This window comes from Myotis nattereri (assembly GCF_964212035.1).
Source record: "Myotis nattereri genome assembly, chromosome: 2".
Taxonomy (NCBI): domain Eukaryota; kingdom Metazoa; phylum Chordata; class Mammalia; order Chiroptera; family Vespertilionidae; genus Myotis; species Myotis nattereri.
In genome coordinates, this window is record NC_138076.1 from 160,197,243 (window position 1) to 160,222,595 (window position 25,353).

Here is a 25,353-nt window from a genome sequence, read left to right on the forward strand (position 1 = left end):
TTTTATTTACCCAAGGAATGTCTACTGTTTCCCAACTATCAGCCTCCTCCACTCTGAGGCAATTCCCCACATCTCTAGGCGACCCAAATTTATCCCCCTCCGTTTTCGCGCACCCACTTAACCAGGACTCATCACACTTCACTGCATTGTTTGCTCCTCTTTCTTAAAAGGGACCTCCTAGGTCTCTTTAAATGCCTAGCACACATCTGCACATCTGTTAAATGACTGCTGACATTAACTGATTTCATTGTACAGCTTTATATTTGTCGGGATTGCTGACCTGCTGAGCTGTCTGTAAGCTTCCAACCTCACTACTGCAAAAGGAAAGTCGTGTTTTGACTCTTAGAGAAGGCCATGACTTCGCCAAGGTCACCATCAGCGGTGCTGAACTAAGTAAGACACCAGTTCCCGAACGCCCGCCCCCGAGACTGTCATCCAGCTCAAGGTCCTATCTGAGGAGAGAGCCCAAGGGCAGCCCTGCCGCCCACGTGCTTCCCGACAGGAACTCGGCCCCCTTCCTAAACGTAGTTCCGCCAAGTACTGCCTCTAACTGACGTCCCTGTCGTCCAATTAAGCTTTGAGGCTCTGAGGGTTGCACCTAGCCTGACCATGTCCAGTAAAAAAAAGGAATTCAGATTAGCATCAATTTTGACCAATGCTTGAGAAGATGAGAGATTATTAACCTATAGGAGGAGCGCTGATGATGATGAGCAGCAAACTCATCCAATGGGCGTGCCTACTGCAGAGTAGGCCTCGCCCCCATTGCCGCGATGTTGGCGGCCGCTACTGCTGCTGCGTTCAGTCTCCACCCGGACTCCGCCATGTTGGGTCTTGTGGGTCGTGTGGCCGCAGCCTCGGCCTCCGGGGCCTTGCGGGGACTCAGCCCCTCAGCGCCGTTACCCCAAGCCCAGCTCTTACTGCGGGCTGCCCCGGCAGTGCTTCATCCTGGTAAGTGCCTTCTTGTAGTAGCTGGGTTTGTTTCTGCAGCCCCGTGACCTTGAGCCGGGGGCGATTGTCGCTCGGGCCTAAGGTATCTGGTGCTAGAAGAACGCCATGGCCGCCCCCTACCCTCTAACGGATGGAGAACAAGAACGGTTCATCCAGGGGCGCTTTCTTCCATCTAATTCCGTCTAATTTTGGAAAAGGGAGGCGCAGTGTGACGGAAAAGTGCGGGCAGGTGCAATGACCTTCCCGTGGATTGGGGGCACCGAGCTCTCGAATATTGGGGTTTTGTGTGTGAAGATGGAGAATTGTGCAGGCGCTTTTTGGGTTCCTGCACGGCCCTCCCTCCGGACACGCCTTCCCTGCAAGCGGAAGGAGGTCGGGCTTGGGCTGAATTCTCCAGACCTTGTGGGTTAAGTCCGGGCCCCCAGTGACCTTTTCACTGCCCCGACCCCAGCTCCTGCCAATCTTTCTTGTCTGTTAGCCAGAGACTATGCCGCCCAGACGTCCCCGGCGCCTAAGCCAGGCGCCGCCACCGGGCGGATCGTGGCCGTCATCGGTGCGGTGGTGGACGTCCAGTTCGACGAGGGACTGCCGCCCATCCTGAACGCCCTGGAAGTGCAAGGCAGGGAGACCAGGCTGGTGTTGGAGGTCGCCCAGCACCTGGGTAAGTAGGATTGTCAGGGATAGTAGAGTTTAGCTCACATAGGCCCGGATCCCGGCTGTCTTCCTTCTATGATGATTTTTTTCAAAATGACTTTCGTTCTTCTGAGTTTGCTGAAGCCACCTTTCGGTACTGAGAAGGAGTCTTCCATGCCACCTACACTATGTTAAATACCATGAAGCCATGTTGGTTGTATGTACCACCCTGCAGCAATGCCTTTATCTGACAGGTGAGAGCACTGTAAGGACCATTGCCATGGATGGTACAGAAGGCTTGGTTAGAGGCCAGAAAGTCCTGGATTCTGGTGCACCCATCAGAATTCCCGTTGGTCCTGAGACCTTGGGCCGAATTATGAATGTCATTGGAGAACCTATTGATGAGAGAGGCCCCATCAAAACCAAACAGTAAGTATCCTCTCGCTGCATCTATACACAGAGGAACTGCTTTTTCTTGCAGTCTTATACATTAGGTGACGCTTTTTAGTATGGCAGAATTTTTCTGTGGAGGATACTTAAAAATGCTGTCATATTCGATTATTAAAGCTACACAATGCAATTTCTGTAGAAGAAAATTAAGGATGCAGAAATTCTGATTGTAAAAAAAAACACCTGCTTAGGACCCAAGTTGATTATTTGAGTTTTACTGCCGATGGCTTATGTTGTGGGATTTCCAGAACTTGCATGATTCGTGTGCAAAGAAGTGCTGTTAGGTTAGGACTCAGTAAAGGAAAATCTTTTTTTGATTTCAGAGAGAAGAAAGGAGGGGCGGGGGGGGCGGGGAGAGAGAGGGAGAAAACATTAATGATGAGAGAGAATCATCGAAGGGGCTGCCTCCTGCATGCCCCACCCGGATCGAGCCTGCAACCCCGGCATGTGCCCTGACTGGGAATTGAACTGTGACTTCCTAGTTCATAGGTCAACCACTGAGCCACGCTGGCCAGGCAAAGGAAAAATCTTTATGACAGTTAAAGTTGGCAGGTGAAGGGATTATTGTTTCCCATGATAATGAAATTCCCCTTGGTAAGAGGAGATGAGACTAAGTAAAGGGTTACACTTGAGAATTGAGAGGAACCTTTCAACAAGATGAATAGACACTGGTCTTCTCTTCTGCCTTTGTAGATTTGCTGCTATTCATGCTGAGGCTCCTGAGTTCGTTGAGATGAGTGTTGAGCAGGAAATTTTGGTTACTGGTATCAAGGTTGTGGATCTCCTGGCTCCCTATGCCAAGGGTGGCAAAATTGGTATGTTAGCGGTGGGTGCATATTTTCCAAACAGTGTGGAGAGAAAAACATCCTACCATGTTATGAGTGGGTACTGAGGATCTACCCCTTGCTGATGAATAGCTTCTGACTTTCGTTCTTCTGAGTTTGCTGAAGCCAGATGCCATTTCTGAGAGGGAAAAAGATGGAAAGAACTTTTTTTTAAAATTTGCTTCTTTAGGAATATAGAACTCTTAACTATTCTTTTTTCTCAACCTCTCCCAGGGCTCTTTGGTGGTGCAGGAGTTGGCAAGACTGTACTGATCATGGAGTTAATCAACAACGTTGCCAAAGCCCATGGTGGTTATTCTGTGTTTGCTGGTGTTGGTGAGAGAACACGAGAGGGCAATGACTTATACCATGAAATGATTGAGTCTGGTGTTATCAACTTAAAAGATGCTACCTCCAAGGTGAGCACTGAACTGATTAATGTTCACATAGCAGGTGTGCTAGGAAATGACTGCAGTGGACTGCATTGCTAGCTGAAGCCATGGGTGTTTTTTTTTCTTTTAGTGTCCCAGGACCTACAAAGGAAATTCCTGTCAGTGTTTTCCCCCCAATTTGTAATATACTAGTGCACATTTGATTACATTTCCAGACTTTTTATGGTAGATAGACCCATCATTTGAAAGCTAATTTTGGGGAGAGTGTATTTCCTTCCGACTACCTCAGTAATTTTCAGACTTACCTCAGTGATACCAGAAATTATCTTTGGTGTTTTGAACTGCAGTTCTAAAAGGAAACAAAACTTGTGAATAAAAACATTAACACCTTCTGAGAAGGGAGTTTTTTGTAGTTTAACTGATTTGGGGACCTTGGGATATATGGCTTCCATACTCCTGTGGGATTTTCATTTTGCTAGGGGAGAGTGCCAGCAATCCCCCACTACCGCTAATTATGCAGTTGAGTTTCCTACATTTGGATAAGTCTGCCTTTGGAGCCTGCGTCAATGATCCCCGAGCTCCACATTCAAGTTTTCCGATTGTGTATGATTATTGCAGGTAGCACTGGTGTACGGTCAAATGAATGAACCACCTGGTGCCCGTGCCCGGGTAGCTCTGACTGGACTGACTGTTGCTGAATACTTCAGAGACCAAGAAGGTCAAGATGTACTGCTGTTTATCGATAACATCTTTCGCTTCACCCAGGCTGGCTCAGAGGTAAGAGAGAGAGCTTCAGGAGACCTAGTTCATTTAACCTTTCTATGGAATGATGCACATGAGGCTGAAGATACAGATACCTAAGACCTTTCGTTCTTAGTTCTTTTTTTTTTTTTTTTTTTTTTTTTTAGGTGTCTGCTTTATTGGGCAGAATCCCTTCTGCTGTAGGCTACCAGCCTACCCTGGCTACTGATATGGGTACCATGCAGGAAAGAATCACCACTACCAAGAAGGGATCTATCACTTCTGTACAGGTAAGAACAATTAAGTAAATGAAGGTCTAATTTGTATAAAGGCATGTACAGAGAAGCATCAAACTTAATTACTTACATCTCAAGAGGCTTTTACCTGGGCTCATGTGCTCTCTGAAATGAAGGGTAAAATTTTATATGTTCATGTCAAAAATCCTAAAAGGTTAAACATTCATCTAAAATAGTTGAATATTAAAAAATAAAAATAAAAAAAAATAAAATAGTTGAATAAATGTAGATCACAAAGTAGTGGTTTCCAGCCTGAGGGGGAGTCGAACTACATGGAAATTGAGCAGTAAATGTGTTGCATTAATGTACTACAAATTTTTAAATGTTTATATATGGTGTTTATATAAAATTGTAAAACTGTGTCTTAAGTTGTGTGGTAACTTTCATGATTCATTTTTCTAGTGAACTGTGGTTCAAGGTATTTTTGTTTTAATTCAGAAAGTGGGTATGACTATAATAGAGTTAAAATGTAGGGTGAAAAACAGAAGGAATGGCCCAGCCGGTGTGCTCAGTAGTTGGACATCGACCCATGAACCATGTGGTCGCTGGTTTGATTCCCGGTCAGGGCACATGCCTGGGTTGCAGTCTCCATCCACAGTATGGGGTGTGCAGGAGGCAGTCAATCGATATCTCTCCCATTGATGTGTCTATATCTCAGTCCCTCTCCCTTCCTCTCTCTCAAAAATCAATACAAATATTTTTTTTAAAGGAATGACAATAGAAATTCTTTCATTACAGCTTACAGGGACCAGATAATCTGTAAACTTAGGGGTGGTAAGAAGGTTCTTTTGAGGTGGACTCTTGAATGCTAAGATGGAGTGAGAATGAGGACAGGTTAGGAAGGGGGATGGCTTAAGTAGAATTAATTAGCTTTGGCTTCTGTTGTTCCTCATGGCTTTTTGACTCACTTTAGGCTATCTATGTGCCTGCCGATGACTTGACTGACCCTGCCCCTGCCACTACCTTTGCCCATTTGGATGCTACCACAGTGTTGTCCCGTGCTATTGCTGAACTGGGCATCTACCCAGCTGTGGATCCTCTAGACTCCACCTCTCGCATCATGGATCCCAACATTGTTGGCAGTGAGCATTATGATGTTGCCCGTGGGGTGCAAAAGATCCTACAGGTGAGTATTATTGTAGGTGAGATTAGTGTCCATAAAATCATACAGAGGGGAATTAAGGGACTGTATTAGGATCAGCTCTTCCCTGGTGACTTCTCTGCTTTGCTTTAGAGCAAGGAAAACTGAGACAGGCAGTTTCTGGTGCATGTTAATGGGGCCTCTTGGTTTTCCAGGTACTTGGTCTTTGGAATCCAATTTTATCTAACAGTACTACACTAGGAGTAGAAAGAACGAGACACGGATCTTAGCTGAGGGCCCTCTCACCACTACGATATGTAACTTTTCTTCCACTAACTCATTTCACTTATAAAGTGAGGTAAAGTGCTAAAATGCTTTGTACAAAGCTCAGTGTGAGTGTAAGGTGATATTAACCCTTAGGTTTTTGTCCAAATTAAAGGAATGTGACTACTTATTCCGGGCTATCTTGTTTTTTTCATAGGACTACAAATCTCTCCAGGATATCATTGCCATTCTGGGTATGGATGAACTTTCTGAGGAAGACAAGTTGACTGTGTCCCGTGCACGGAAAATACAGCGTTTCTTGTCTCAGCCATTCCAGGTTGCTGAGGTCTTCACAGGTCATATGGGGAAGTTGGTGCCCCTGAAGGAGACCATCAAAGGATTCCAACAGATTTTGGCAGGTGAGATTTCAAGTATAAACCTGCACATACGTGGCAGAGAAACTGAAATCTCTTGAATGCTTGCTGTGTTATGTTCCGATTGCAGCAGCCATCAAACAATGTATAAATATATCGCGCCTAATTACATAATTTTAAAAAATAAAACACAAGCTATTGCCCATTAATTTTCTTTGGAAATACTATACTCTGAGAGTGAGACATGTATTACTTTTCTTATCAGCCAACACTGAGTGCATTCAGTATTAGCTACTCTTCTAAGTGAATTACAAGATCCTATGAGGAAGGCATTATCTTGTTTTACAAATTAGGGGACTTAAAACACAGAAAGGTTTAAAATAACCAGTCCCAATATTGCAGCCAACGTATAGAGCAAGAATTTGAACCCAGAATATGTGGCACCAGATCATCTGTTCTTAACCCATACTGTATCATGTCCTGTAAATTGGATTTGTGAGGGAAGTTTGCTAAGAAAAGATTTCTGACTGGTAGCCTCAAGTGGTGATGTAAAGTTGATATCCCTCCACTTCTCACCAGTCGGGGTGTTCTGTTTTTGTGTGTTTTTCCATACAGGTGAATATGACCATCTCCCAGAACAGGCCTTCTATATGGTGGGACCCATTGAAGAAGCTGTGGCAAAAGCTGCTAAGCTGGCCGAAGAGCATTCTTGAGAGGATCCCAGCACTCTTCCTCCAAGCTGTCTCTCTCCTTGACCCTGATCCCAAAAGTTCAGTTTTCTCTGTTAAGGCACATGAGAGCCTTGATTGAAGACATTGTGTTCTGTCTGAAGAGTAAGGTTTCCAATAAAATGTACATCTCTCCGAATCTGTTTTTCTTGGTCCTAACAACACAGCCAACACTGACGTTAATTTTGTTTTGTTTTTTTTAAGTTGAGCAGCTTTTTTTTTTTTTTAATTGATTTTTTTAGAGAGAGGAAGGGAGAGGATAGAGTTAGAAACATTGATGAGAGTGAAACATGGATCAGCTGCCTCCTGCACACTCCCTACTGGGGATGTGCCCACAACCAAGGTACATACCCTTGACCGGAATCGAGCAGGCTGACGCTCTATCCACTGAGCCAAACTGGTTAGGGCAACACTGAAGTTTTTAACAGTAATTTTAGAGTTGCCACACAAAACCTCACAAAGTAGGCCATATGTTTAAAATGGCTCCCCCCCCCAAAAAAAAAAACACACCAGTCTTGGATTGATGGACAACTGTGGGTCTTGTTAGAAGTGCACATTGGGAAAGGGGGTTGGGTTTAGAAACTGCTGTTTTTAAAAAAAGGCAAGGGTTAGTCAATGTATGCATTTAATTTTTAGGAAATGGTGGTGCATGTTCCGAAGGGTTAATACTGATCTGTGTAAAAATTGACTCAAAAGGGCTTTCTCTACTATACCTAGACCATTTTTTTCCAGAAAGTGTTCTGCTTCCTGATTTATACTTTGGGCAAGCTTTGACTTGTATGTGATTGAGGCAGTGCAGGGTATAAAATGCCATGAGGCCTATCCATAGCTCCGCAAAGACCCCTGACTAAGCTGAGGAAAGTGTGTGACAGGAGAACAGCAGTTTCCAGGGTTCCCAGGCTTGGGCTTCTGGACTGTAATGGAATTAGACAATTTCCCACTAAAAGGTTCAGGGTTAGAAGAACTCAAGTACAGGCATTTCAGTTTGAAACAGGTGCCTATTACAGTGCAGGGTCGGATTTGGTGCCCCTGAAGTTTTCTGGCCTGGACCCATCTACTTCCCTCTGGTGGCAGGACTGGAGACTGCAAGAACTGATCTCACCATTTTGAAACACTTGAAGGCCATTTGCTGAGATGTGGTTCTTAGCTAATGACTGTTTACAAACCCGAGTTTTTGTCCTGAGGAGGAGGCTACATCTATAAGCTCCACCCTGAGGCTTTCAAGTTGGCCAGAAGAAGGGCGGGGACAAACTCCCCAATTCAGAGGCCCTGGGGGGCTGAAGGTTGGGGAGGGGCTTTGGGAGAGGCGCCAGGGGTGGGGTAGGGTCCTCCAAGTTTACTCCCATTTGTCTTATGACGTCCCTGGCACCACTCTCTTGTGTGTCATGTTTTGGACGGAAGGTGGAGCCCCTGAGCCACCTGTGCCCAGTAGTTTGTTTCCAGAAAAACCTGGATTTGGGGAAATGCTGAGTTCCGGAGGTGGGGACACTAGGTCCTTGCTCTGGAGTGGGTAAGGAGCTGGTTCAGAAGGCCCAAGGGTCTGGGTAAGCCCTTTCTGTTTTGCTTTCCCATGTTACCCAGATGCAGACCTGGGGACTGTGATTCTAAAGGTCATTTGTATCCCTCTATCCCCGCCCCTCAGACGTTCACGTTTCTCAGCATTCATCGAGAACCTTCTCCCTCTTACTAGATGCAACTGTTTCCTTCCCCCTCTGCCACTCTCTTTTCCTACCAAGGCCCTGGAGAGTCAACACAGATCTAACCTCCCTCCATATTTCTCCTGGTCCTGCCCCGTCCTCGCCTCCTCCTCCCTCTCCACCCAGAGAAAGCCCCGCCCTTCCCTCCTCCCTCTCCACCCCAGTCTGTCACACAGGGACATCACCCTACAGCAGTTCAGGCTGTGGTTTGCAGGAAGCATACACTGGCTTTTCGATTCGTGCTAGTTCCCAGCGCAGTTTGGGAGGATCGCCAGCCTTCACGTGAAGGGGGAGTCAAGGACGGCGAGGAGCTTGGTGGTCCCAGCCCCGGAGCCCGGCCTGCCCGCCTGACATGGGTAAGTTTGAGGACCAGCCCCCCCCCCCGCCCCCCGGGAAGGCCCGAGGGATGCCGGCCTCCCTCCCTGGCTGACTCAGCAGGGGTGGGGCCTAACCTTTGCTCTTTTAGGGGGTGAAGGAGGAGAAAAGGGACTATAGGGGCACAGGGCTCAGCCGGTGAGGCTGCCGACCACAGGCTCGTGAGCACTGGCAAGCTCCAGGTTCAAGGAAGAGCCTGCGACTCTGTACCTGAGGTCGCGGCTCTCCCTACCTCCCCCCTCCCCCGCCTTGCTCCTTCCCATTTAAGCTGTTGAGATTCAAGTTATATTTTACAGTACTCACTGCTGGCCTCCCCCGCCCCCCGCAAAAGTAAAGCCCACTTCTGGTAGCGTTGGAGCGTTTTGAAGGTGTTTTTCCTCCCCCGATTTTCTCCCAGGCCTTTTCAGTCTGTTTTCTCTCCTCCCCCACCCTGACCCATCACCAGGTGGGGGCTGCACTGAGCAGCTGTTTCCTGTTGCCCCAGAGGCTGCTGCAAGGGTGGCGTGGTGGTGGGGGGAAAACTGAACCTGAATAACGCCGATTCCCACGGTCCCGCAGTAGCCTCCCAGGCGGCTGCTGGCGGCTCCCCAGGCTCCGGCCACGGAGAACACGGAGCAAGAGGCACGACTGTGGCGGAAGGACCGAGGAGGTCTTCGCCCTCGTGGCTTCCAGACTCCGCCGGCTCTTACACCCGGGCAGTGCCGAGGGAAGGAGACTGCCAGGCCTTTCTGCAGCCATAGAGATGGGGCCTCGGGGAGCCGGAGCACGGGGAACCTGTTCACGGAGCAGGGCCTCTGCGCTCCCCGCAGCGGATCGGCCTGGGGTCCCCGCTCCGGCATCTCCCTTTCCTTCTCGGAGTCGTGACTCTCGCTGCCTCCCCGCCCTGCCTGGTGGGAAGCTCTCTGCCGGGGCCCCGGGAGCGCAGGCGGAGCCCTCCCGGGTCCTCCTGCGAGGACCCACCGCCATTCCCCACGTCACCGCAGAAGTTTCTCTCTTCTTCCTGGGATCTGTCCTCTTCCTCCCTCTGGGATCCTTCCTGGTTCTGGCCCCTAGGAGACGCCACCCGCCTCCCCGCCCCTCCCCCCGCCACAGCCCGACCCAAGGGCTCGTCCTTCCCGCGGCAGCTCCGGCCCCTTTAAGCGCTCCCTCCGCCCCCCGCGCCGCCGGCCCAGGGCTGGGGGAGGAGGCGCCGCCGCCGCCCGGCTCGGCCACCTGCGCCGCCGCCGCCGCCGCCCGGCCTGCTCCAGGTGAGGCCCGGCACCCGCGTCCGTCCCCGGGCGGGCCTCCCCTGCGGGCCCTTACCCGGGATCCCCACCGTCCGGGCTCGGGACCGGACCCTCCCCCTACGGCTGCCCTTCCTCTCCCCGCGCCGCGACTTGCCCGGCCCTCCCGCGTCCTCCGCGGCCGGAGCCCCGCGGCCTCTCGCGCCCCGCCCAGCCTCTCCGGGGCGTCTCTCCTGTTCGGGACCCAGGATCTCCCCTCCCCCGCGCCTTCCTCGCCGGAAAGGTCTCCCGCGGTCTGGGTTCGCCCCCTCTTCTCTGGAACCAGCGCTTTCCCACGCCATCCTAACCTCCGAAGGGAGGGGAATAACCGCCACCCCCACTCCTCGCCCCCGTAGTGAGGGGTGTCGGAGGGCTTGGCGTAGGCTCCAGCCGCTTTCTGGCTCTGCGCCGCTTGGTCCTTCAAGTTCACTTAAGTCACATCTAACGCTTTTCTGTAGTTGTCACTCCACCCCACCACTCCTGGAATGTGGGGGCCCGACCTCAGCACCCGCCAAGCAGCCCAGGTGGGAAAGGCCCTCCTCTCGGGCCAGCCCAGCCTGGGAACACTCCTACCCCGGAGTCAGGGAATCGGGGGGCGGGGGTGGGGGTGGGGGTGGGGGCAGGGAGAGGGGCGAGGAAAGCGCTGGGACTAAATCTCTAAGGGTATGGGGTGGTGGAACAGGCGAGGGAAGCCAGGCTTTTCTATTCAGATGCAAAGAGAGTCCCCACCCCTAAGGAAATTAGGGCTTTCTTCATCCTCCTGAGAACATGGAGAGCTCGTTGCTGTGTGTGAACCAGGGTTGTGCGTGAATCTTGGGGGCACACACCAACTTGGAGAGAAGAGAAGGGTTATAGTCCTTTTGTTGTAGGAGAATCTAGCCTCCCCAGAATATAGAGGGAGAGGAGACTGCTTTGCAGTAACTTGGAGAGGAAGGGGGGCAAGTTAAAATGGTTACAGGGTTGAGGGCCATCTCCCTACCAACATTATGAACCATTCAGCCAGCGAGGGCCAGGGAGATCTTTAATAATTACCTACCTCCATTGGGGAGTTCTTCGTACCCCCAAATCCAGCTGCGTCCCCAACTCTGCCCCTTTTCATGCTCTCACCACCACCACCCCCTCCAGAAATGAGAGGACTAGATAGCTGCGTTTGCTTCAGACTCTTCTGAGTCTTGCTCCATGGGCTGGGAGTAAGCTGGGGGGAAGAAAGGGTGGTCCGCAGTCGTGTTTGGGATTAAATTCCAGGAGTAACTGGAGGCGGAGAGGAAGGTAGAGCGGTGCAAACGAAACACGGTGGCCACTGACCCCAGTATCCGGGTGCTGCCGCAGGAACGCCAGGAGGGTGAGAAAAGGGGAGCAGGCGCTCATTTCTCCCTCCCTGTTTAAGTACCCGCCTACTGGCCTGGTTTGAGAGAGGTTCCTAGTAATCCCTAGGTACCCTTCGCACAAGTTGCTGAGAAAAACGATCATTTACCCCCTCCCCTTTTTAGTAGCTTCCTGGAGGGCAGTGGGTGGGTGATGGGCCTCTTCTGATGGGATTGAGGAATGTTTGGGGACATGTGGGGTCAGTCTGCCCTCTGTCGTCTGGATGTGGGGAGCAGCACAGCGGCTGCCTGGGTTGTCCTCTGGCAAGAAGTAAACACCCAGGTATCGGGCATACGGACATCTTACCCTCACCCTTTCTCGAAGAGCAGGAAGCTCTCTGAGTCGATGGGATGAGGAGGGGTCTTATTCGGGAAGGACGGTGACTGTCCTCCTTCTGCACTAGGCGGGAAGGGTGCATCTGGCCCCGCTTTCCGTTCTCATCTCGGGCGGCCCTCTCCTATCCGACACCCCGCTCCCCGATCGCTCCTGGCCGGGATAGTGCCGGGGGTTGTCCTGGAGACCGGGCCTGCGGCTCGGAAGGGGTGGGAGCAGTCAAGTGGGGCACAGGAGTAACCGGCTCTTCCGGTGCGGAGCGGAGCGGAGCCGGCGGGTGGGTGTGTGTGGGTGTGCGGCGCGAGGAAGGGGCGTGGCCACGCCCGTCTGACGGACACAGGCTCCTCCTCCGCCTCCTGTCTCCGACCCGCCTGCCCGGCAACTGGGGCGGGAGGTAGGCAGGTTCTCCCTCATCCACCCTGGGTAAGGGAAGAGGGAAAAAGAGGGTACAGGCCTCTCCCCTGGCCCTTTAAGAAGCCACTGCCATGGCCTGAGCTCTCTTCTTCACCTGCCTTATTTTTATTTTGGGGGTTGGGAGGCGGGGGAGCATGCCTTAGAAGTTTGCTGGATCCTTGCCTTCTTCAGAAGGAAGGACCTCTCTCCCCTGCGTGTGGCCCCTGTGCACTCAGGGACTTGAGGTCAGCAGGCTGTTGGAGGTCTTTATTTTTTCTCCAAGGTGACCTGTCCATCTGTCACTTAGGGAGAGAGAAGGCTTTCTGTGTCTACCCGTCTACCGCTCCCGCCTGGTAATCTGCTGTCTCCGGGAGAGAAACGCTCCTAGTGCTCTTGGCCTCCGCTTTCTGGCCCACACGCTGTAGGCTTTGCTGAAGCTCCCTTCCTCCTCCCCTCTCTGAGCCATTGGCAGTGGGCAGTGGAGCCTGGAGAGCCCACTCCTCTGTGGAGTACGGACATCCAGGCCAATCTAAACTGATGTATGTGGCCACGCCCTGTCCACCCAGTGTTCAGAGCGCCTCCTTAGACCCCAGAGGAAGAGGTATTTGTCGACCCCCACCCCCCAACCTGCCAGTGTGTTTCATCATCATCATCGCAATATCTGTTCCTCTTCCAGAATATTCAGCCTCAGTTTTGCACAATTTAGGCAATTGCTTGTAGAACTGAATTGCATTGAATTGAAGCCTGCAAAGCCTGTTGAGTTGCTAGAAAAGGAAAGCTGGTTTCTAGTACATTTTATCTATTTGACCTTGAACAAGTTGATTATCCTCTCTGACCTTAATTTGTTTATCTGCCAAACAAGAGAAGGCTGGACTAGAAACTCTCTAAACTCCAACATCCTATAGGGCACTATTCCCCACCCTGGGGCCCTACAATAGACATTTTAGACGATAGCCACACTGTCGTCCTCTTCTAGACTTTTCTGTCCTCATTAGGTTTCCCACAGTTACATAGCCCTGTCAAAAGAAAGCACTGGAGTTAAAGAATAGGTGGACCTTTGGGACACCTTAATGGCTTGTCGGTTTTCCTGGTCATCCCCGCTCCTCTGACCAGGTGTTGGCTAAACGTAGGCAGGTCTTCCCTGTCTGGCTCCAGCGCCGACCTTCCTTTTCCTACGCACAGGACTCTTCCCGACCCGCAGGGCCCTGCAGATGTCGCTGGGAAAGTGATGATCCAGGCAGGACCCGGCTGCCCCCACAGGACAGAGGTGAGTGGGCAGCAGGCGCAGTAGGCTCTCGCCTTTCTCCACCCCTTTGCCAGGACTGGACTTTGCTGACTAACCTTTCCGCTTCTCCACTTCCACTTCTCCACTCCCCAGCCTGGGAAATGACTGCCTTCGACATGATCTCAACCCCACCCCCCTAGGGAAGTGGCGCTTGCCTCGGTCCTAGAAACTCGGTCTTTTAGATTAACCTTGGGACCATGGCACGCCTTTCCGTCTGTTCAGTGTGAAGCGGGCCTGCCGGCCACCACGAGACGCGGTGTAGACTGGGGAGCTGCCGGGTAGGCTCGGGAGGCGGCGGCGCTAGGACCCAGGTCCGGATCCGGAAGGTAGCGCCCGGCGCTAGGACCCGGCGGCGCGGAGGACGGCGCTCCGTCTACCGCAGCTTCCCCGCCCCCTCCGGCTTCGACTCACTCCTCCTCCGCCGGCCATGTTGGCTCCGCTCGGGCCCCGCGGTTGAGCCGCGTCCCCCTCCCCCCTCCTGGACCCCAGGCCCCCCTCCCCCAAAGCCCCCTCCCCTTCTGGCTCCCGGAGCGCGGCCATGTGAACCGCCCGTCCCCCGGGGAGAGACAGGCCCCGAGTCCGGCTGGACGCCGCCACCTCAGGTCTGTGGGGTCTGGGGCCGGGGGCCTGAGGGGAGGGAGTCAGCTTTCGTCCGCGGCTTCGCTCTGCCGGCGGAGGCGGCGGAGCTGCCCAGAGCCTCGCCTGGGGCGGGAGCTGACGCCGGCTGTTGCCAGTAGGACCGAGCCCCGGGCGGGGGTCGCCCTGCCCGAGAGGCTGGGGGCGCGGGGGCCCGGCGGGTCTGCTGAACACCCGGGATGGGGCGGTGGGGGCGGGAGAGCCGGTGGAGGCTCCCGGCGGTGGCAACGAAGGTGTCGGCCGTCGCCGAGGCAGTGCAGCCGCCTGGCTGGTGGAAGTGACTTGTGTGGGGAACTCGGGGTGGAATCCCCGGGCGGGGCTCCACCTCCTCGGGTGGGGGTGGGGTGGGGGCGGGCCGGGTGCGCAGGGTGGGTGAGGGGGTTCCCTGGCGGACTGACCACCGTTTGTGGGGATGGGCCGTGTTGGCAGCGGCGAGCGGAGGTAGATGGGGTTCCCTGGGGTCTCGGGGTGTCTCCCTGGGCGGCGTGTGTGCGTGGCCGGCAGGAGAGGCCTCTCTGGAGCGGTGCTGCGCGGGCCGGGGCCTGGGTCCCGGGGGACTCCCGCACTCCGGACCGGGGCTGGAGGGGCTGATGCTGAAGCGTCCGGGTTTGAGCTCCGCTCAGGGACCGAAGGGAAGAATAAAGAGGGAGTCCTTTCCAAGGGGGATCCCTCACTCAGGGGATCCCCATTTCCGTGGCGGAAAAAGATGGTCCCGCCTCACCCCTTTCTTTCCTGCTGCTCCCAGTTTCCAGGGGTAGCAGTGCCAATAGCAGCCTCCTTTGTAGGCTTTATTGAGGAGAGATTTGCATCCTTGTAGGGGGAGGGTGCGGGGGGGGGGGGGGCTTTCACCTCCATCTGTACACAAACTGCCCCTCCCCCAGCCTCCCGCAGGATGTGGCCGGGAAATGGCAGCTGTGCGTTTGCTGCTGCGTCTCTTGTTTTGAAATGTCCATTTTAATCAGATTTGGTTTCATTTTCTGAGGCCTTCTGGGCAAGCTTGGATCCTGCCAACCATGTGATGTGAGAGTCCTTTCGTTCGACTTTTTTTTTTTTTTTAAACTTAATTTGTCAACTGGGAAGTAAGTAGTCACTGCAGTTGATCCCCTGATCCCAGTACCCCCTCCAGAGCATCTCTGTCTCCCTGTTTTGATTTTTTCTCCTTGAGCTGGAGGTCATAGAGGAGCAAACTCAGTCATCCACCCGCAGGGTGATGCACATCCCCTCAGCACAGAGAGCTGCCAGGAGCACCTCGGTCTTTGTGGCATGAGAGGAGTGGCTTTTTTGAATTCTGCTTGATGTATTCTTAAGCATGATAATTTATGTATTGCAGAGCACCTGAGTAAGTGAGCTTCTGAGGTGAAGGGTAGATTCTGAGGGGTAAAAAAAGAGGAGGGAATGGGGAAGATGTGTGAGTGGGATTTGTGTGTTGGGATAGAGACTGATTTGCAAAGAGAGGATGGTGGGCTTATTCCTCACTGGTGATTCTAGCCCAAGGATAGTCTGTGGGAAGCTTGTTGGTTGACAGGATGTTGGGGAGTTTACCTTTTTTTTAATATATTTTATTGATTTTCCACAGAGAGGAAGGGAGAGGGATAGAGAGAAACATCGATGAGAGAGAAAACATCCATCAGCTGCCTCCTGCACACCCCCCACTGGGGATGTGCCCGCAACCCAGGTACATGCCCGTGACCGGAATCGAACCTGGGACCCTTCAGTCCGCAGGCCAACACTTTATCCACTGAGCCAAACCGGTCAGGGCTGGAGAGTTTACCTTTTGCAGAATCAACTAATTAGGGGAGTTAGCTGTCATATGACATACTCTTCAGTTCATAAAAGACGTCTTCTCTGTTATTACCCTTCTTGGAGAGTGGTAAGCTTTTCCTCTGTTTTTGTGCAAAGTCGTGTGTGCAGATTTTCTCTTTCTCCCACCTGATAACTCCAGGAGATTTCTGCTATATAGCATAGTGATGGACTGTGTACTGTGTCCATAGGCACTTTGTTAGACACTGGGTTTGGTTAGAGATGAGTTGGCCACAGGATTTTATATTTTGAGAGATGAGGTGTTGATTGAGATCATTGGACTACACTGAAAACTGCTTAAGCTTGGCACTTTATAAACTTTTCATTATTTTCCAGTCACAAACTTCCCACCTGAATTGTAGATTCCTAGGATAAAGGTCCAGGATATGAACAGATAGGCATATGATTATGTGATAGCAGCATCATCACTTTTAAGATAGCATCATGCTATTTTCACTGTGTCTGTTGAGGTTGCAACAGTAAAAACAAGTCCCATGTCATTGTCCTTTTTCTTGCCTCTCTGCTTACTGGTTGGTTTGAGTTGCTTTCTGATTGGTTGATATGACACTGACTCTAAGTTCCCCTTTCTTCAACCTTTGTTTATCTAAATTGGGACCTGACAGAATAGTACATTGATTTTCCCCGTTGTGGGGTTAAAAGAGTGAGGGAGAAAGACCACTTCTTTCTTTGGACTCTAAAAGAAATAGTTGATTTTGAGAAAGTAGATACTGAGTTCATTTGATACGTGATTGATCAGAAAGCTGAATGAAACAAACTTTTCATGACCCTCTTGTAAAATGGATGCATTTTTCTATCAGAAATATATTTCTTAATATTGACATCCTCTCCCCCTCCGCCCTTTTCTCTCTCTAAAGGAAAAAAATTGAGGTATAGATAGAACTATGTGGGCTGACCTCAGAGCCAGTCAGAAATCTAGAATGCCCTGAGAGGTTCATCTTGGAGTCTTGTGATTCTGGAATCAGGTGTTGCCAAGACAGAAGAAAAGCTTGTTAGGGTTACTCTGTCTTGCTGCTGTCGACCTTTTTCATCACCTCACCTCTGAAGTGGTCTGCTATATTCTTTCACTGTTAACATAGTGTGGAAGTTACTCTAATAACTGATGTGATGTTTGACTTTGTGTGAGATGTGTTCAGTATTCAAAGTTTTTATGTCCTAGACCAGTGATGGCGAACCTATGACATGCGTCGGAGGTGACACGCGAACTCATTTTTTTGGTTGATTTTTCTTTGTTAAATGGCATTTAAATAGATAAAATAAATATCAAAAATATAAGTCTTTGTTTTACTATGGTTGCAAATATCAAAAAAATTTCTATATGTGACACGGCACCAGAGTTAGGTTAGGGTTTTTTTTTTTTGTTTTTTTTAAAATATATTTTATTGATTTTTCACAGAGAGGAAGGGAGAGAGATAGAAAGTTAGAAACATCGATGAGAGAGAAACATCGATCAGCTGCCTCCTGCACATCTCCCACTGGGGATGTGCCCGCAACCTAGGTACATGCCCTTGACCGGAATCGAACCTGGGACCTTTCAGTCCGCAGGCCGACGCTCTATCCACTGAGCCAAACCGGTTTCGGCAGGTTAGGGTTTTTCAAAATGCTGACACGCCGAGCTCAAAAGGGTTGCCATCACTGTCCTAGACAGTGGTCGGCAAACTGTGGCTAGCGAGCCACATGCGGCTCTTTGGCCCCCTGAATGTGGCTCTTCCACAAAATACTGGCTCTTCCACAAAATACCGACTTCTGCGCATGGGCCATGAAGTTTCGATCGCACTGTACGTGCGCGCCCGCATGTGGTATTTTGTGGAAGAGCCACACTCAAGGGGCCAAAGAGCCACATGTTGCTCGCGAGCCGAGGTTTGCCGACCACGGTCCTAGGACATAGAGTGAAGTATAAAACTTTTGAGGTATTTCCTGGGGTAAATAATCTTCCTGATTTGTTTGTTTGTCCTTGGATTGAGCCACTGGCAATAAAAGTAGAATTGTGTTACTGTGTTACTGAGTCTTTTGTCCTCCTAGTTATAAGAAATAATTAAGAGGGTATTTTACAGACTGAAAGGATAATATAACCTTAGCAAAAACGGAGGGTTTTTAAGAAACAGGTGGATTGGCTCTTCCAAATGGAATCTTTTTTTTTTAATGTATTTTTTTATTGATTTTTTACAGGGAGGAAGGGAGAGAGATAGTTAGAAACATTGATGAGGGAGAAGCATCGATCAGCTGCTTCCTGCACACCCCTCCCACTGGGTATGTGCCCGCAACCAAGGCACATGCCCTTGACCGGAATCAAACCTGGGACCCTTCAGTCTGCAGGTCGACGCTCTATCCACCGAGCCAAACTTGCTAGGGCCCAAATGGAATCTTTTTTTTTTTTTAAATATATTTTATTGATTTTTTTACAGGGAGGAAGGGAGAGAGATAGAGAGTCAGAAACATCAATGTGAGAGAAACATCGATCAGCCGCCTCCTGCACATCCCCCACTGGGGATGTGCCCGCAATCCAGGTACATGCCCTTGACCGGAATCGAACCTGGGACCTTTCAGTCCGCAGGCCGACGCTCTATCCACTGAGCCAAACCGGTTTCGGCCCAAATGGAATCTTTAACCTGCATGCTCAGCTCAGGTTTTTTTTGCGGGGGGAGCAGGAGGGGAGAAGATCATCTTGTAGGCAAGGTGGAGTTCTTAACTGTTTGAGTTGAATTTCCTAAAATCAATCAGCTGAAATAGAGAAATAACCTTGTTACAACCTGTGGACTGTGATATTTAGTGTCCTGCAATTTCAGAGGCATTTCTCGTCCTTTGACAGTGAAGTGACCAGAGCTGTGACAGAACACCTAGCCTAGATTGTTAAATGGTTCCTTTATCCAGTCAACAAATACTTAAAAACTTATCTGTCCCTTGAGTATTAAGTTAAATCAAGCAGAACATTTTACTAATTTAGAGCTTAAATTTATTGCCTTTCACACTCTCAATATTTCTGTTTCCTTGCCTTATTTTCTACAGGGGACAGCTGTCTAAAATAAGTCAGGATTTGGGCCTTTCTTCCTCTAGAAATTGTTATCTTTATGAAGAATGAAGCTGAACTTATTGGTTCTCTCAGAATAGTAGGAGCAAAAATCACAACCTTAATTGGATGAGTAAGCTGGCAGAAAATACCTATTTATTTGTTCTATCTGTGGGTTCGACAGATATGTATTTCCTTTAGTTCTTTTATGTACTTAGCACTAAATTAGGTGCTGGAGGCACAATGGTAGGATTTAGTATCTGACGGGTGTTGTAGAAACTACATCGTTGTGGTTCTCAACCTTCTGGCCCTTTAAATACAGTTCCTCATGTTGTGACCCAACCATAAAATTATTTTCGTTGCTACTTCATAACTGTAATGTTGCTACTGTTATGAATCATAATGTAAATATCTGATATGCAGGATGGTCTTAGGCGGCCCCTGTGAAAGGGTCGTTCAACCGCCAAAGGGGTCGCGACCCACAGGTTGAGAACCGCTGGTTTAGAAGAAATCAGGATAGAGAACAGTCATCTTTGTGTTCTCCTGAGCAGCCTGGACATGGCAGTTGCTTTGGAGTAGCCCCCCTTGGTATAATCCTCTTTCATCATCTTCCTCCTGCCTTGCTAGCCTGAATTGGAAAGGGGGTTAAGGAAAGGACATTTTTTAGGGAATGAGCCTTATACAATACATGCTGTAGTCTGAGCCAGAGTTTGAAGGGACTGTTTTTAAAAATATATATATTTTATTGATTTTTTTACAGAGAGGAAAGGAGAGGGATAGAGAGTTAGAAACATCGATGAGAGAGAAACATCGATCAGCTGCCTCCTGTACACCTCCTACTGGGGATGTGCCCGCAACCAAGGTAAATGCCCTTGACCGGAATCGAACCAATCAATATATATATTGTATTGATTTTTCAGAGAGAGGAAGGGAGAGGGGGAGAGAGAAAGAAACATCAATGATGAGAGAGAATCATTGATTGGCTGCCTCCTGCATGCCCCCTACTGGGGATCAAGACCACAACCCAGGCATGTGCCCTTCACCAGAATTGAACCTGGGACCATTCAGTCTGCAGGCCAATGCTCTATCCACTGAGCAAAATCAGCTAGGGCTAGGGAAGGATTTTTTAGATAAAAAAGTAAAAGCATCCTTGTTTGCAGCATCAGGAACTGGGAATAATGGAAACTTTTGAAACTTCCCCAGGAGTGGGGAATGAGACAGCTTTTATATTAGAGCAGGATTTTTCAGCATTGGCTCTGTTGGTATCTTGGGCCACATGATTATTTGTTGTGGGCTGTCTTGTGTATTGGCAGGGTCATTAGAAGCACCCCTAGTTTCTACTTACTGGATGCCAGTAACATATACCTTTTGTCATTACTAAATGTCCCTTCAGGGGGCAAAGTCATCCCTGGTTGGTAGTTTCCATAGTATGGTGGATGAATCCAGAGAAATGTAGAATTGAGAAATGATCTTCATAACATTCACAATTACAAAGCTAAAACATACTAGTGTGAGTTATTTTCTTACTAAACAGCAAAATTTGCTTTTGCTGTTTAGTGAAGGTAAATATGTGAAATCTCCACCCCTTAAAAAAAAAAAAAGAATTAGAAACCTATGTGTGAAATTTTGCTATACTATATGGGAAGAACAAACCAAAGAGCTTTAGGGATTGCCAAAGTGTCTAGCTGGGTGGTGTTAATGTGTCTTGCCGTTCTGTGGGTCGCCTCAGAGGTCTGGGTGTTAGGATTGGTCAGGGCACCTGCAACAGTGTTGAAATCTGTAATATTTATTTCAACACTTTGTGCATTGTCAGCTTTTTTCTGTTTAAACCATGTCACAGGTCCACAGAGTAGTAATTTGTCAGTTGCAACTGAGAGAAGAGAAGCCTATTTGGCCATGTGTCAAGGACTTTACTACTTCAAGCTTATGGGGTACCACCTCTTAACTCATATAAATGAAGTAGAGAGGTTCTTAAGAGATCCATTTACATATTACTGGGACTGGGCTGGAGACTGGCCTGATTGTACTCCCTGGTCATGAGAGCTGTCTGCTATTCTGGGGATTGGGCACTAATTTCTTTTTTCATTTGGCCAAAATCCTATTAGTTCAAAGGGAGACATTCTCCTTTGCTTTACTGATGATGCCCTTATTGGTTCTAGATAGGAAGGCATAATTTATTTTCAGGTTTTATTGTGCAAACCATCTTGGGTAGCAAGGTTAAAATGAAATAACCTAGAGTTTATTGCTGAAAGGAGCTGTCCACATTTTCTTTACATTCCCATACTGTGATCCCATATTTAAGTGACATCTGAAATCAAGTGTCAAGTTGCCTATAGGGAAGTCTGGCTGGGTAACAGTTTAAATTATATTTATGTTATATTTTGACCTTTTGGCCATGATTATCTTTTTTTTAAATATATTTTTTATTGATATCAGAGAGGAAGTGAGGGGGAGAAAGATATAGAAACACCAATGATGAGAGGGAATCATCGATTGGCTGCCTCCTGCATGCCCCCCCTAGGGATGGAGCCCGCAACCCAGGCATGTGCCCATGACTGGAATTGAAGCCAGGACCCTTCATCTGTAGGCTGATGCTCTATCCACTGAGCCAAGCCAGCTAGGGCCATGATTATCTTTTTTTTTTTTTTTAATATATATATTTTATTGATTTTTTCACAGAGAAAGAGGGAAAGGGATAGAAGGTTAGAAACATCGATGAGAGAGAAACATCGATCAGCTGCCTCTTGCACGCCCCCTACTGGGGATGTGTCCGCAACGAAGGTACATGCCCTTGATCAGAATCGAACCCCGGGACCCTTCAGTCCGCAGGCTGTCTCTCTATCCACTGAGCCAAACCAGTTAGGGCCATGATTATCTTTTTGAAGTTAAGCAGTCTTTACGCTTTTTGTCTAATAATAACAGCTAACATTTATTGAATACTTTCCGGGTGACAGTGTGCTAGGTCCTTTATATAGATTTTCTCACTAAATCTTTACAAGCTCTGGAGATGAGTACTAAAGTTCTTATGATGAAATTGATGCTTAATAACGTTAAGTGATTTGTCCAAGGTCACACAGTTAGTAGTAGTAGAGCTGGGATTTGAACCTAGAGCCCACTGTGTTGTGCGGATCTCACTGCACAGCACAAAGATGTTTTGTCTCTAGGAGGCCTCTTGTAAATGAAATGAATGTGGTCCTGATGACCCCTTCAATAGAGGCTAGTGGGGAAACAGACCTCAGGCACTAGATAACTTCCCATTTCATTTACTTATCTGATTTCTGTGAGCCATCCATTTATTCTTATTAGTATATAATTTATGAGACAGGAAATGCTGTGCTCTCCCAGAGTAGCAGAGAGGAGAAGGTCACTCACTAGTTTCTTTATGGATTCAAAAAGAAAATGGGAAAATGAAATGTGACCGATCATTGAGTGGGAGGATATAGTCCAGTGCACATAGGAAAGAAGGTGTGTGTGTCACAGAAACACACCAGGGGAGGTGTGACTTTGCATAAAACTGAGGGAGGGGAATGGTGGGGGTCAGATGAGATTGGCTCTTCAGACATAGCATTTCTAGGACTTCTGAAATGAATATCCTCTTTGGTCTGTGATGTAAGCTTTGTAACCTAGAGAATTAGGGAATGAACTTTCCTCCTTGTTGTCTTTCATTTCAGAGGGATCATTAATCTCATGATGTTTCTTTTTCAGATCCCTTACTACTGAGGAGTGGCCTTTAACTATAGAGAAATACTGGGGGATCCTAAGACCTTTCTCTATAGAGACCCAGTTCGTTCGTTCGTTCGTTCGTTCGTTCCTTCCCTCCTTCCTTCCTTCCTTCCTTCCTTCCTTCCTTCCTTCCTTCCTTCCTTCCCTCCTTCCTTCCTCCCTTTTTTCCTTCCTTTCTTCTTTCCTTCCTTCCTTCCCTCTCTCCTTCCCTCCTTCCTTCCTTTTTGTTTTCTTTTAATATATTTATATAGATTTCAGAGAGGAAGGGGGAGGGAGAGAGAGAGATAGAGACATCAGTGATGAGAGAGAATCATTGATTGGCCACCTCCTGCACATCCCCTATCAGGGATCAAGCCAGCAACCCGGACTTGTGCCCTTGATTGGAAACGAACCTGAGACCCTTCAGTTCGCAGGCCGATGCTCTATCCACTGAGCCAAACCAGCCAAGGCTCTTTCTTTTTTAAATATATTTTTATTGATTTCAGAGATAGGAAGGGAGAGGGAGAGAGAAACATCAATGATGAGAGAGAATCATTGGTCAGCTGCCTCCTGCACACCCCCTACTGGGGATGGAGCCTGCAACCTGGGCCTGTGCCCTGGCCAGGCCAGTAATCAAACCCTGACCTCCTGGTTCATGGGTTGATGCTCAACCACTGAGCCACACCGGCTGGGCAGAGACCCAATTTCTTTATTGATGCATAGCAGGTTTAGGTTTGCTGCCCTTTTTTTTTTATTGCTTTCAGAGAGGAAGGAAGAGGGAGAGATAGAAACATAAATGATGAGAGAGAACCATTGATCGGCTGCCTCCTGCACACCCCCTATTGATTGGGGATCAAATCTGCAACCGGGCATGTGCCCTTGACCAGAATTGAACCCGGGACCCCTTAGTCTGCAGGCCAACTCTATCCACTGAGCCAAACCAGCTAGGGCTTTGCTGCTTATTTTAGAGTGAAGATGGGGAAATAAGTCAATCCTAAAAACTTTTCCCCCTTAAATCAACAAAACACAAATTGCTTTTATTTTTTGAAATTTCAGTTAAGCCCAGCCAGTGTGGTTCAGTGGTTGAGTGTCGATCCATGAACCCGGAGATCAGGGTTTGATCCCCAGTAGGGGCATGCAGGAGGCAGCTAATCGATGTTTCTCATCAATGTTTCTATCTCTCCTCCATTCTTCTCTCTCTCAAATCAGTATTTTAAAAAATTGTAGTTAAAGTTGATGAAAGTAGAGCTAATTATGGTATTTAGCCTGGAAAACCTTATAGCTATCATGCCATATTCTATACAGGGTTAATATTTCATGCTCAGAATTATATTAAATTCACATATTACCTAATGGTGTCTAATTTGCATCATCTAGCATATTCAGGAACGTAACTCTTGCAAACCTTGGGCAGTAGTCATATATACTCTTAGCCAGTTTATTCATTTTTTTTAAAAGTTTTGCTTCTGTGTTTTTCCTTTTTATTTGTCTTTATTGATGAAAATATTAAAGATGCCCCCTTTTCCCCCCATTAACCTGCTCCTTTCGGCCCCCCCCTCCCAACTTCTAGTTTGTTATAAAAAGAGGTTATTTAAAACATCACCTAGATCAGCTTATTGCCTCATCTTAGGAGTTTGATAAATCTTTCTACCTGAATTCTTCTGTCCTTTTTTTTTTTTTTTTTAAATATTTTATTGATTTTTACAGAGAGGAAGGGAGAGGGATAGAGAGTTAGAAACATCGATGAGAGAGAAACATTGATCAGCTGCCTCCTGCACACCTTCTACTGGGGATGTGCCCGCAACCAAGATACATGCCCTTGACCGGGATCAAACCTGGGACCCTTGAGTCCGCAGGCCGACACTCTGGCCACTGAGCCAAACCTGTTATGGCTCTTCTGCCCTTTTTTAAAAAATACATAGTAACCCAAGGAGCTGCTTTTTCAGTATCAAGACAGATCATGTCTCACATATCAAATTAGAATGCACACTACTAGTACATCATAAGTATCTGATTGTCTTGTCAGACTACCAATAATTCTGGCTTCTGCTTCCTATCTTTCTCTTCTCTTTGCTCTATCAAAGAAAGATTTATTCTGATCAAGGGCTTCACTAGGAGCATATCTCATATTCAGGAGAGAATGAAAAGCTTTTTTAACTACTGCATCCCAATGCGCCACTGTACTTTACAAATATAAATATCCAGCTGTATCCTTTTACATGTAAGCCACAAAACCAGAACGTTATGAACCATAGTAGATATAACAGAGTAATATTCCTTGAGACACCCTCTTATTTAACCTCTGACACTTCTGAGCTGAATTCTTGGAGAACTTGGTATTTCCCATGGTAAAAAAGAAGTGTTGCTGGGTGATTTGAATTTTGCCATTATGGTCACTTTTCCTGAAATGTATTCTCCTTTTCAAATCCCTTTACTAAGGTAACAATATTATCTTCTTCAGATAGCGAGGACTCTGGATAGGATAACGTGGAAATTGTTTAACTTGAGCCCAGCTGGTGTGGCTCAGTGGTTGAGTGTTGACCTCTGAACCAGGAGGTCATGGTTTGATTCCCATTCAGGGCACATGCCTGGGTTTCAGGCTAGATCCCTTGTAAGGGGGTGTGCGGGAGGCAGCCATCCGATCAATGATTCTCTCTCATCATTGATGTTTCTATCTCTCTCCCCACCTCTTGTTCTCTCTGAAATCAATAAAAAATATTAAAGAATTGTTTAACTCAACTATAATAAT

General features: G+C 48.4%; 2 protein-coding genes across 2 annotated transcripts in view; both read left to right on the forward strand.

Moving 5' to 3' along the window:
• Positions 1 to 791: 791 nt before the first annotated feature.
• ATP5F1B (ATP synthase F1 subunit beta) lies at positions 792 to 6,866 on the forward strand. Its single transcript, XM_081084388.1, has 10 exons — positions 792 to 948; positions 1,427 to 1,609; positions 1,836 to 2,010; positions 2,725 to 2,846; positions 3,090 to 3,274; positions 3,866 to 4,024; positions 4,156 to 4,278; positions 5,198 to 5,410; positions 5,847 to 6,048; positions 6,619 to 6,866. The coding sequence occupies exons 1-10, from the start codon at positions 822 to 824 to the stop codon at positions 6,714 to 6,716; spliced, it is 1,587 nt and encodes a 528-aa protein (XP_080940514.1). The 5' UTR covers positions 792 to 821; the 3' UTR covers positions 6,717 to 6,866.
• Positions 6,867 to 8,597: 1,731 nt separating this feature from the next.
• BAZ2A (bromodomain adjacent to zinc finger domain 2A) overlaps positions 8,598 to 25,353 on the forward strand; it is a 37,874-nt gene continuing 21,118 nt past the window's right edge. The window contains exon 1 of the mRNA XM_081084389.1: positions 8,598 to 8,784. Coding sequence (XP_080940515.1) covers positions 8,781 to 8,784 — 4 coding nt within the window. The 5' untranslated portion in view covers positions 8,598 to 8,780. The remainder of the gene's footprint in view (positions 8,785 to 25,353) is intronic.

Coding starts and splice junctions, on each gene's coding strand:
- ATP5F1B (XM_081084388.1), top strand. CDS start 822: ATGTTGGGTCTTGTGGGTCGTGTGGCCGCAGCCTCGGCCTCCGGGGCC. Junction 4,279..5,197: donor GATCTATCACTTCTGTACAG/GTAAGAACAATT, acceptor GACTCACTTTAG/GCTATCTATGTGCCTGCCGA. Junction 5,411..5,846: donor GGGTGCAAAAGATCCTACAG/GTGAGTATTATT, acceptor TTTTTTTCATAG/GACTACAAATCTCTCCAGGA.